Here is an 11,968-nt window from a genome sequence, read left to right as displayed (position 1 = left end):
CATCAGATGGTGTAAGCGAGAACTTATGTTATATGACCATATGGGTTTGACAGCCCTCATCCTTGACGGTTCGCTACCGTCTACGGGTGAAATATATTTTCGAGAAACAGTGTAGTTCTAGCACTAATTTATGGGGTATTCAACGGACGGAATGTTAAGCTTTGATAATTGGGTGCTCGTGAATATTAACTTTTAGAATGTACTATTATCATTTCAATTTTGCAAATCTTGTGGTTCGGCTTACTTTACTTTTACTCAACTACTTACTTAAACCTATGATTTCACCAACGTTTTCGTTGACAGATTTCTATGTTTTTCTCAGGTCACTACACGATATGTGAAACATGCTTCCGCTTACTATATGATACTTGCATTGGATGTCGAGTATACGTGCATTTCATGGAGCGTCTTTTGACTTACCTTAAACTGTGTCGCCTAGATTTCAATCGTACTTATAACGTTGTAACTTAACTTTTGGTTGAACAATTCTTGTAAACTTTGAAACAATCCTTAATTTGAAATGAAGGCGACATATTTTGGTCAAACGTTATCTTAAAGACTTATAATCAGGTAATGGGACCCACGTAGTCGACGCCGTCACTTGACGATTTGTCGGGGTCGCTACAATTACGAACACGATGCAAAAAATCAAATAAAAAGGACTTAATACAGAGAAAATAGAGCAAAAATGGTGAAAGACAAGTTATGACCTTGAAAATCAAGAATCGAGCCCGGAAATAAGGCAAAACAACCAAAGAACCATGTACCCAGCCTCCATACACAGGGTAACCAACCACACGGGTGGCATACCCAGGCTGCCCACATGGTCTGCATACACGGCTGCCATTCATGGGCAAACCAACACACGTTTGGCTTACGTGACCTCCATACACGGGCTGCTTGGTCTGCCCGGCCCCCTTCCATGCCTGCCAAGCCAAAAATTTATAAATAGGGCCATTTGCATCCCATTTCAAATACAACTCTCAACACACTTACACTTTACTTCTCTAACTAAAATACTTACTCTCACTAGAAAGTGGGTTACTTTTGAGGCCTTCTCACCTCTAGCGTAAAACGCACTTATAGGCGAACGTCGAAGATTGTAACAGAAGAAAGGGTATGTCTACAGACTGTCAACATTTGTAACAGTCAAGAGCTCGTCTGTATACGGTGAACGCTTTTTTTAAATTACCATTATGGTTATGTTATTTTAATCCGCTTTCATCATATATATGTCTATCTGTTATAATTGTTCGTATGCTGAATATGTATATCAGAAAACTTTATACTGTTACTATAATGAAACTTTGTCCGACTTAGGAGCTAATTTATTGATCATCCTTTCCAATTACCCGCGTGGTTGTAACCTAGTATTAGGACCTGATCAATTCTAAATTACCGGGTAAGTAGTTATATGTGTTTAACGCCATGATAGGATTCAGCACATACGTATAGATAACATTTGTAAATTATATAGTGGCCATGTATCTAGAAGAGTTGTCCAATCTAAGTTCGTGGTTAGTGTAAGAACTAAATGTACTCATTGAATACCATCTTACCGAAAATATGGTTCTCGTCAGAAGCAGGATCCTTGATATGTTGTGAATGATTCGGGATTGTGTAATTGTATAAAAAAGGAGAGACCTCTAGTCTATTTAACAGCACCTTAGGATCTCGAATATTACACATCTATTAATGTTAAAGTTTAGCTAGGTATTAAGTAGAAATCCCAGTAGAAGTTGAACTATCTAGGATTAAGCAAAGCCGGAAACTTTCTATGATATATCACTTTATTCATGAACTTAGGATTTAATCCATATGGTCATTTAAATGATAAGTTTAGCGTTGGGAGTGGACATATTGTTTTGACTAGAATCTTCAAAACCTAACCCTTAGTGACAAATCATAAAGGCTTCAACCTATTTAATTTAGGTTTAGATTTCATCTTAGTTAGTGATACTTCATCAGCTCTTATATCCACAACTTTATTTTATCTATTTATTTACCGTTTTCTACTATATATTGTTATTATATTTATCCTAAAGACAACTTACTTGCGACTGGGTTGACTAAAGACAACACTTTAATCCCACATTATTGACAAATATAAAAATATATGACCTCGGTTTATACTTATCACTTACTCGTTATTGAATGAAGTAAGTAGGTGTATTATAGCTAGAGTCCTAGCTAAATATAAATGTAAACCATTAGTCTCTCTGGTACCTTGATATGACGTTCTGCGACCTAATGACATCACATTAAAATAAACCATCCATTTAAGTCATATTAGTAGTGAGCTACGTTTTTTGCGTCGCTGCCCCGAAATTTACTGCTTCATCAAGTAATTACTGTCACTATCAGGACATATGATAATTATAGTGGTATCTAAAAAAACTAGTCTCGTACTTGGTTGTTGGATAATCCGAACAATCTCAATTTATTGGAACCAAAAGGATCCTGCTTTACCGCTAGTTGGCCTGACCACTTGGTTTGAAAGATAAACCATGTGAAGCATTATTACTTATTTATCAGGAAATTTGTCAGTATAAGATTAAAATCGCCTTTAGAAAAAGCCAAATTTTAAAATAACCTAAAATATTAATCATGGTATCAATTTCTTTAGATTCCTCGTCAACCGATTATGAATAAAATGTAGAAAGCATCAGCTCTCCCATGACTTCAGAAACCGGAGAAGTTTTCTTCTTGAAAAGCAACGAGTCAAGAAGTTCGATTCATCTAAAAACAAATCTGAACCCTGGAGAGTCTCGTCGAAAGGAATATACTTCTGATCCTTGTAGTCCAAGAAGCCGGATAACTTCGTCCGACTTTGAGATATCCCCGCTTTTAGAAAAATATTATTCAAACAAACCAGGATTTGATCTCTTTCATGCTCCTAGAGGAGGGTTCAACCTTAAAAAAACTCTTGCATATGGAAGATGAAAGACGGGAAGAATCCTACTATCTGCAAATACCCGATCCTATTTACGCTTATCCTTGGAGAAAATTGAATAACGGCTAATCAGGACGCTCCCTGTCGTGGAAATTTACTTGATCCAAATCGAAGATCGGATATCTACATAGCATTTGCGAGACATCTCAAATCTTCCGACTATACATTTTCAATAACTCAAATACACTCCAAAGTCTTGTGTTTTTAAAATAAAAAAATTACGTCCATAGTACCTGTGGTTTGTCAAGTTTTTCACCACATCACCTAAACTTTGTTTTTAACTTCGGTGATACCTCTAATATGTTGGACTATCTCACCGCCAGGCAGGCCTCAGTTGCTTCCTACGTTTGAGTACGTTGGTTGTTATTTAATAAATTAGTTTATAGTTTTCATCATCCTTTTCATTTACTTACACTTGGATAAGGGTGACGAATACAAAGAACTAGGTGTTGATTGTTTGTGAATAAAGATAGAACCCATGATTTCCTTTTAATGAATGTAATATTTGTAGCACAAATGTAAAGTGTATATATGTCATGAATCAAATTTACTACTTACATGTAATGAATGTAAACTGATTATTCACTCGATCATTAATAATTTATAAATATATATTAAAAGTTATAATAAATAATTTAAATGGACAAAAGTGCCCTCACATGCATGGCACATGTGAGGGATAACCTCTTAAATCTTGACCATGGTTAGTCTTAGGTACTATCCACGTTACTCCAACATATTTGAGGTACCACTGAAGTTAAAAACAAAGTTTATGTGCTGTGGTGAAAAAACAAGTACTATGGACGTAATTTTTTCTTTTAAAATCGAAGGTGACATGAAGTTTGAGAAGTTTTATAATTATTTGTTTCTAGATCTCTTGACCATAATTCTTAAAACTCATAATCTCCGGAATAGATATAGAAACGTGAGTATTAAAAAAGAAATTATCTCACTCTATATTAAATGCTCAACGAAGCTTAAAAAAGAGTGAATAGTAGGTACATATTTGGATTATTTAATTAAATGTTACTTGTATCAGTATTCGTTAATACATGTTATATCTTAATACATGTTATATCTTAACTATGGAAATGGAGACGGAAATAAATCAATGATTGACATGTTGACATTATAAAATGGAGAGTTATCTGTAATTATTACAACAATATTCGTTTGTATTACTAAACATATTTCATATTTAATGATGTAGGAATGAAAATTAGGAATTAGTAGTGAATGGACATCGATCAGCCTTAAAAATACGTCTACATTGGGTTTCAACTTTCAGTTAGGTAGTTGATGACTTGATGTTGAAGTTACAAAAGTAGCCTAATAATATTTTATTACGGAGTATTGTATTATTATTATATTCGTCAATGAAATGCAACTGACATTGTTAGATAAACTATTGGACTTTCTTGAAAAGATGGAATAAATGAAAGTGGAACCAAACTCGCATCATAACTCATAATGGACTCCGAATTTGTAGTTGGTGGAATCCTATTCACTCATTCCACTTTTTGCATCATCGTTTTTAAGCCAAATCCGATCAATCAATCAATCATTTGCATTATTGAATTTACAATTTACAGTATATATCAATATATCATTGGTGGATGCAAATAAATCCAACTCCAACATGAGTTCAAGTAACAACAACGATGAAGATCGCCGGCTAAAACAGGCAGTTGAGGTTGGATTGAGCTCCGATGATGATGATGATGATGATGATGATGATGATGATGATGAAGAAGAAGGATGGAGTTCCAGCACATCAAGGCGGAGTGTGGTGGCGAGTTTACGTGATATAGCCGAGAGTATGATGAAAAGGGAAGTGGTGGAGCTGGAGATATTGAAGGCTAGAGAAGCGGCCAGGATTCAGGCCGAGAATCGGAGACTGGAGATGGAAACTCAGTTGACGGAGATGATGTTAAACACACAGTCGCAGATTGCATCGGTTTTATCATCTTCACCGACTAGTCATCATAAACGAAAGCGTGATGAAGGAGATGGTGGCAGTCAATCGTCGGTTCAAAGGTGAGACCTTTTCATAACTAAGTATACTATACGAGATTGTGATATTTAGGTAACAGATGAAATTGCGCTAAAAAGGTTTTGTTATGCAACACACACAGGGAAGGAGCAATGCTACTAAGCCTACTACATTTCAATTTGGGCATATGAAATGAAACCCACGTGAAGAGATGACAGATTTTAATGGGTTTCAAATTTCAGTTTCTTCCATCACTGATGTTTGCATAAACTTTGTAAAAGTAAAATTAGATTAAATTTAATCATGTTGCATTTATGTAAACCAAATATGTATAAGAATACCATACTACTAAATCCTTCTGATTTCAAATCCTTGGGTATTTTAAATGCCTACTATTATTTAGAAAATTTAACCAAACGCTACCTCAGGCTTCTTATACATAGCGTTGTCACGTTTCTGGGTTGCAGAGGCGAGTAGAACTTTATGTCGTTCAACAGCGCTGTCGACGTACTCTTGGAGTGGTGGAAGAGAAGTACCGCCTTCATCTTTGTGTGCTTGGCCTCTTATAACCTACCATTCACATGGAGATACCAATACCATGAATTTAGTGTAACCCATCGGGGAGTTTTTTGTACATCGTGAAAACAACAGTATAGAAACCAAATTACTACTGTATTGAACACATGGTAGGTCATAGAACTAAACAAGTATAGAAACCAAATTTAATAAATATAACATTATTAAAGCATCTAGAAAAGTTCACATTAGTTACCTTTGACGCCCAACGCCTCTCTGCCTGTTGACACACATCTCTAATATCTCGTCCAGACATCCTGAATCATATATTTGTTAGTTACATTCAATAAACTTGAGAGAAAACATTTACCCTAAAACAGTTATGATATATATTCCATAGCAACTGTCTACTTCCGGTTTTTATATGGTACATCTTAAATTTGTTTATTACATTAATATTTTCCAAAAAAATATAGTCAATTTTTCTCATTATTATTCTATCATACATTTTACGTGGTGGTTGAACACAAACTTAGATCAGCTGATCAGCATATCCGTATCGATCTGAAGTTGAGAATTAGTTAAATGTTTGAACTAAAATCAGGATATTTGTTAAAGCATTATGGAGGTGGTTTTCATTTGCAAAAAGCTGAAAGCGGAATTAAGTTACAAGGAAGAGTGTTTACTCTTCAGTAGCTGCAGATAATTCAGCTAACTCGTTCTTTGCCAGATGTTTTGCATATTGAGCTGCTATCTCCTGACGAGTTTGCTGATCAGGTAGCCCAAAAGTAATCATCGAGTCAAAGCGACTGACAAAAAGTTCACAATAGATTAAAAAAAAAAAAAAAAAAACTCCAAAAAAAAGTAGCTATAAAGTTTATTTTATGTCTCAATAAATATAAGAATAAAAAAAAACAGGCAACTTATGCACCTTAATAAAGCAGGATCAAGGTCTTGTTTCCTATTGGTTGCGGCTATGACCACTACTTTTTTGTCCTGCTCAAAGCCATCAATCTGCAAAACAAGTGTTATCATAAATGGTTGTATATGGTCTTACCAACGAAGGTTGACCCGTGAACAAAAGAAATGTCACCTGACGTAATATGACTGACAGAATTCTACGGGTAGCTTCGTGAGTTTCACTATCACGAGAAGTAGCAAAGGAATCAACCTGTTTATTATAAAATAAGATTAAACACGAATAAGACTCCATTTCTGGATATATATTTTTTCAGGGGAAAAAGGTGAAAGATAATAGAAATAAAAAAATCTTGATGCATGAATACCTCGTCGAGAAATATGATTGCACCGTTAGGAATTTCATTGGCAAGCGTAAACACTTTTCCCAACAACCTCTCACTTTCGCCAAAATATTTTGACATAATAACCTCCAATGGCACATACAACAATGGGGCACCCTGCAACATCATTTTAGTTGGCCATTCCATTTGATTATCTTTTTAAAAAAGCATCTTATAAAAAATTCTCACATGTTGTTTCAATTTAAAAAAAAAAAAGAAAGAAAGATTATATGTGCATTCACTTGGTACATAAATGGTATTGATTAAAAAATTATATAGAGATTCAAATGCATAGTTTAGGAGTAACATAAACCAACAAACTTAAGAAATGATTACTGAATCAGAAATAACGAGAGAAATAAATTACCGCTTGATTAGCAATAACACGTGCACATGAAGTCTTCCCAGTACCTAGTATTCAAACAAAACATGAAGTTAATAAAATTAGGTTTAGTCTTCAACTGAGGCATCTTAAAGTCAAGCTACCGACTTCGGCGTTGGGTGCAAGCTGCAAAGTAATTTATTATTTTGCCCTTTAAATCCAACCTAACTCTACAATTGGGTCACCTGAGGGATCTCAGCCAGGCTTTAAGGTTGATGACTTCCAACAAAAGGGCATTTTAAAAGAGATCTTAACTTCAAATGGTATCCTCTAATTTGATTCAAGTAAATTAACTTCAAATGAGCAGAATTCGAGTTATACACTATGTTTTTACTGCATTAGGCAGCTTCTAAGTATTTATAATAGTTACAGTATCTAGCATATATAAGGTAAAGAAATAAACCTGGTGGACCTTCAAATAATACAGCACGGGGTCTATTTGTCTCAAACTTGCACCGGGTTCCACGAGCAATTTCATCATAAACCTCGGGACTCTGCAAAGCCAGCAGTATTGTATCTTCTATATCTCTGCATTATAAATCAAATGCATAGGCTAATCAATTTACTTAAAAGTGAATCTGTTACCTGTTTGGAGTCATGAAAGGATAAATGTATAATTCAGGAAAGGAAGGTAATATTAGAAAGTCGGTCAGGACCTTGAAAGGTCGAGTAGGTCAAGACGGGTCGAGACGGAGACCAACGCTGACATTAACTATTTAACTATAAATAAATAAAATAAAAATATTTCAAGCATAAATATTATAAAATAAATTATTACAAATAAGATTATGTTGTGTTAGTTTAAAAAATATATACAGTAGGTTTTTTATAATGTTTTCTATAATTATATTTTATTTATTAATTTATCTTTAAGGGATACTATGTGTTTTCCCAACTATTTTAACGATTTTTGTTTACACTAGAACAAGACCACACAAAAAGTCGACTTTTAAACGACTTTGACCCGACTTTGAACTGACATTTTACCGTTGACCAACTAATTAGAAGATTTTGAGCGAAACGGGATGGGCTGGTCACCAAACTGCCGCAACCGCTTTTTGCAACCATGATCACAACTGTCACCCTCACCATTGATAAGTCATGGGGATCAACAAAGGACCCGAATCAAATTTTGTTCCTGCTAAAGTGTTGTACTAAGATGTTCACTAAGACATGACTGGGGTGTGTATAGCTTATTCGGATGCATCTTCTGAGGTTTAACACAAAACCGTTATTGGTTATGATTTTCCTTGCTATAGCTAAATGTTAGTGTATTAGATACTTGGGATGTGAAATTTCATGCTTGATCACATTCCAGTTATTAGTAATATATATATTAAACATATAATGATTTTTAGCGTTTGAGCCAACTTTTTAGCGTTGACTGACTTTTAAGGCGTTTGTGGGCGACTCCAGACACGCTAGTCCCCAAACCGACGCATTGGCCAACTCGGCCGACTTTTACAACAGTGGTTACATGAGAGCTCGTGAGTGCTGCCTAAACCAATCCCGTTTCTGCTGGTTGAAACATATTCATTTTATGTCAATAGTTATAACAGGCACGCTTCTTGCTATAACACTAGATAATATTTAGTAAGTTTCATACCTCTTCTGCTGGTTATAACCAGCAATGTTTTCCCATGATATCTCAGATTTTGAGTACTCTAATTTGGGCTCCTTAAGCCCATAAATCTTGACTCCCATGCCTTCTAGACTGGCGACTGATTTATCCATGGATGGTGCACGTGTACTACTATCTCCTCTCCTATCCACAGTCCTACTCTGTCCCACTCCAGCCAATTTTAACACAGATACTAAAGCATCAAGCTCTTCACTAGTAAAGCTCCCTTCTTTTATGAACTCCATTTCCTACATAAGTTTAATATGCAACATAGTTATGTCATATGTGATATCCTCAAGAGTCAAGAACATGTTAAATTGTCTGGTGTAATTAGAGTAAATAGAATAATCAAATGCCCTTGACTGCGATTAGAGTAAATAGAATAATAAAATAGATAGATGAAAACATAAGTTAAAGCTTAGAGGAAGCGGAGATAACTGGTTTATCGGAACTGATAAGTGATCGGAACAGCAAAATGCAAAAATCTCCATCATTTGTATTCGAACCAGAATTTTCATTATCAGGGACAACTTCCTTCTGCACTACCGGCCGTTTGAGAGTTAGCTGCCAGGCAACACCACTGAATGAAAAAAAAAAAAAAAAAAAAAAAAAAAAAAAAAAAAAAAAAACATACCATCATAAGTTTTGGGCACAACTTATAGGATATTCACAAGTTTAAAGAACGTAAAGTTAATGCTGGTGTGGACGAGTTCATCACCATTCACTCCCAACTATATCGCATAACGACCCAGTACCGGGACATAAGTTTTTAATATAAGTAACATTAATTAATCACAAAATTAGGAATGTAGTTCATAATCCTCCAGGAAATAAAAGAAGTGTATGAAAGGGCAGTGCAATACAAAGCCTTCAAACTTACCTATCCCAAGCACGTAAACTCATATCTGAACCTGTAGCTCGCTCTTCAACTTTGACACCAAGATTTGCAACAATGTTTGAAATCAGAAGTGCAATTTCACAGGTAGGAGGAATTTGGAACTTGATTGTAACCTACAATACATCAAATAAGTTTCAAATAAGAACACTTTCAATGACATTAAGAGAACTTTGTAAATGTAGACTACGGCGGATAATAATCTATAAAAGCATGGGAGACACGTACACATGGAACCTGTAGCCTACTAAGCTATGCCCAACCATTTCAGAAACATAACATAAGGCTAAACATAGAGTAAACCAACAATGAAAGATTCCCTAGAATGATCACAATATGTTAGCATAAAAAAATGAATAAGGCGGCAACATCCAAAATTTTGGGTTGACCCGTGACCATTTCCGACCCTTTCCTTGGCCATCCAAGATATGCTTCTAGTGATGTTTGGACCCGAGACCTCTTGTGAGAATATCAGACCTTAACCGCTACGCTATATGTTAGTGCAGTACCTTTTATGTTATTACCCAAATATTGACCAACTCTCCCAACTCCTAATAATCAAACTAAACATCTTATCATGACTTCTAAAATATATGTTATTTATAAGTAAACCAGTGAGGTCGAGAACTGTTCAAATGGTAGTAGAGTAGTATAATATATGATGTGGAACCCATTAAATAGTTCCCAGATAAATGGTTCTCATGAAGACTCCAACAAGTCGGTAACTAGTACTTTTTGCATAGATCACAATGATAGAAGGGGGTCTAACTGGAACTGTTTTAGCTTCCATTAAAAATGAAACAGAGCAACAAATACTGAGACAATAAATTTATGATCCTACCTTGGTCGATAAAACCACAATCTAAAAAATGGTGATGCGCAACTTTTATATGACTTGCTGCAAAAATTTGAGTTAAAAAAAAAAAAAAACTTCAAAGTGTTATCAAGTGCAGTGAAATAGAAAGTAACTGAACAACCTTTTGGCCCTTCACAGCAACAGTAAACCGAGGATAAGAACCATATTGCATTCCTTTGCTTTTCAGTAGCGCTTCTAACCGCACTCGTTCATTTTTAGCAATAGCCTCCATATCAACATGTGTTGCAGGTGATTCAGGTGGCAAAGGTGTTTTAGCCTCAGCCTATACACAAGCACATCTTAATAAACCACTACAGAGCTACGCAAAAACAAACTTAAGACACAATATACACAACTACACATTAGGTCACTTAAAAGAAGCTAAAAAGAGAGGACCTCAGGTGCATCCGCAAACGCTACGTCTACTAGTCCAAGTCCAAATAGCCCAGCTACCATAGCAGGAAGATAGTTTAATCCATCAACATTGGTGAAACCAGACGACTTATCATGGTACGAACGACTGTTGGGAATTAAAGTACCTGCAGGAGCTAATACTTATATTACATTGCAAGCACTAATTCTAATCATGAAATTAAATAAATATACAAATAGTTAAATTGGAGAGTAGTAAGCAGTGTATCAGTATGATCAACTAATAATATCTATAAGCGACAAACAAAACTAACAGAAATTAAATAGAAACAAGCAACTGTGCAGACGTACGGTAAGGTAAGTAGCGTGGAGGAGGATTTGAAGTGGTTAGGGTTTTACGAAGTGCAATTGTACGGAAAGTATGAATTGTTCGAGTAAGACGACGGATTGATGCCATGAAGAACAAAATTGTGGATGATAATCACTTTAATTTTCTAGAAGGATTGATTGACCACAGGGTAGTTCTGAGAGCGTCAAGTATACGAAGGTCTGAACAATGGCGCGCAAGCCATCATCAACCATCTGCCCATTTTCTACAGCTTCTTCCCGGTACTTATGGGCTTAATGGGGCTATGTAAAGTTTTAAATAGATAAGACTCAAATGAGCTTAATAGCTGGGCCTCGTTTACTCTTTTAAACAAGTCACGCCCTGTTTGATTTTGAATTCACAATATGTTTGTTTTTTTATTTAATGAAAACTAGTTTAGGATCCATGAAATACAACAAAAATTATACCCAATTCTGCAGTCGCGAAATATGAGGGAGGTGAGATGTAGAAAATCTTTCCTCTACCCTAAAATAGGAGAGAAGTTGTTTCGCCACCCACGTGTAAAGAAAGAATATCCACTTACAGAGAGAGAAACTCATTCCCCTCACTACTCCATGGTAAAGAGATTGCTTCGATAAAGACCTTCGACCAATAATAAAAAGATAATTACCATATACGTTTTATTGTAAATAATTACCAAGTACAAAAAACATATATTTTTTTTTTTTGGAACGACACAAATTTTATAAAA

At 35.3% G+C, this 11,968-nt stretch overlaps 2 protein-coding genes across 3 annotated transcripts; one reads left to right on the top strand and one right to left on the bottom strand.

Annotated features, from left to right (window-relative positions):
- Nucleotides 1–4,436: 4,436 nt before the first annotated feature.
- On the top strand, nucleotides 4,437–5,333 carry LOC139870025 (uncharacterized protein At4g22160). Of its 2 annotated transcripts, none has more exons than XM_071857885.1 (2): nucleotides 4,437–4,990; nucleotides 5,066–5,333. In XM_071857885.1, the coding sequence occupies exons 1-2, from the start codon at nucleotides 4,593–4,595 to the stop codon at nucleotides 5,106–5,108; spliced, it is 441 nt and encodes a 146-aa protein (XP_071713986.1). In that variant the 5' UTR covers nucleotides 4,437–4,592; the 3' UTR covers nucleotides 5,109–5,333. The 2 variants fall into 2 exon arrangements, with proteins under 2 accessions (XP_071713986.1, XP_071713981.1); XM_071857880.1 differs by having other exon boundaries at nucleotides 4,444–4,990; nucleotides 5,089–5,321.
- LOC139870020 (uncharacterized) lies at nucleotides 5,233–11,499 on the bottom strand. The gene is made up of 14 exons (XM_071857874.1): nucleotides 11,241–11,499; nucleotides 10,914–11,056; nucleotides 10,639–10,800; nucleotides 9,647–9,777; nucleotides 9,205–9,346; nucleotides 8,752–9,014; nucleotides 7,549–7,673; nucleotides 7,131–7,174; nucleotides 6,749–6,880; nucleotides 6,556–6,633; nucleotides 6,394–6,476; nucleotides 6,149–6,271; nucleotides 5,719–5,779; nucleotides 5,233–5,516 (listed from the first exon to the last, which is right to left on the bottom strand). The coding sequence occupies exons 1-14, from the start codon at nucleotides 11,344–11,346 to the stop codon at nucleotides 5,355–5,357; spliced, it is 1,755 nt and encodes a 584-aa protein (XP_071713975.1). The 5' UTR covers nucleotides 11,347–11,499; the 3' UTR covers nucleotides 5,233–5,354.
- Nucleotides 11,500–11,968: the final 469 nt, after the last annotated feature.

The sequence above is a fragment of the Rutidosis leptorrhynchoides genome, chromosome 1 (assembly GCF_046630445.1).
Source record: "Rutidosis leptorrhynchoides isolate AG116_Rl617_1_P2 chromosome 1, CSIRO_AGI_Rlap_v1, whole genome shotgun sequence".
In the NCBI taxonomy this organism is placed as follows: Eukaryota; Viridiplantae; Streptophyta; class Magnoliopsida; order Asterales; family Asteraceae; genus Rutidosis; species Rutidosis leptorrhynchoides.
The sequence above is the reverse complement of the archived record's forward strand: the minus strand, read 5'-3'. Positions and strand labels throughout refer to the sequence as shown.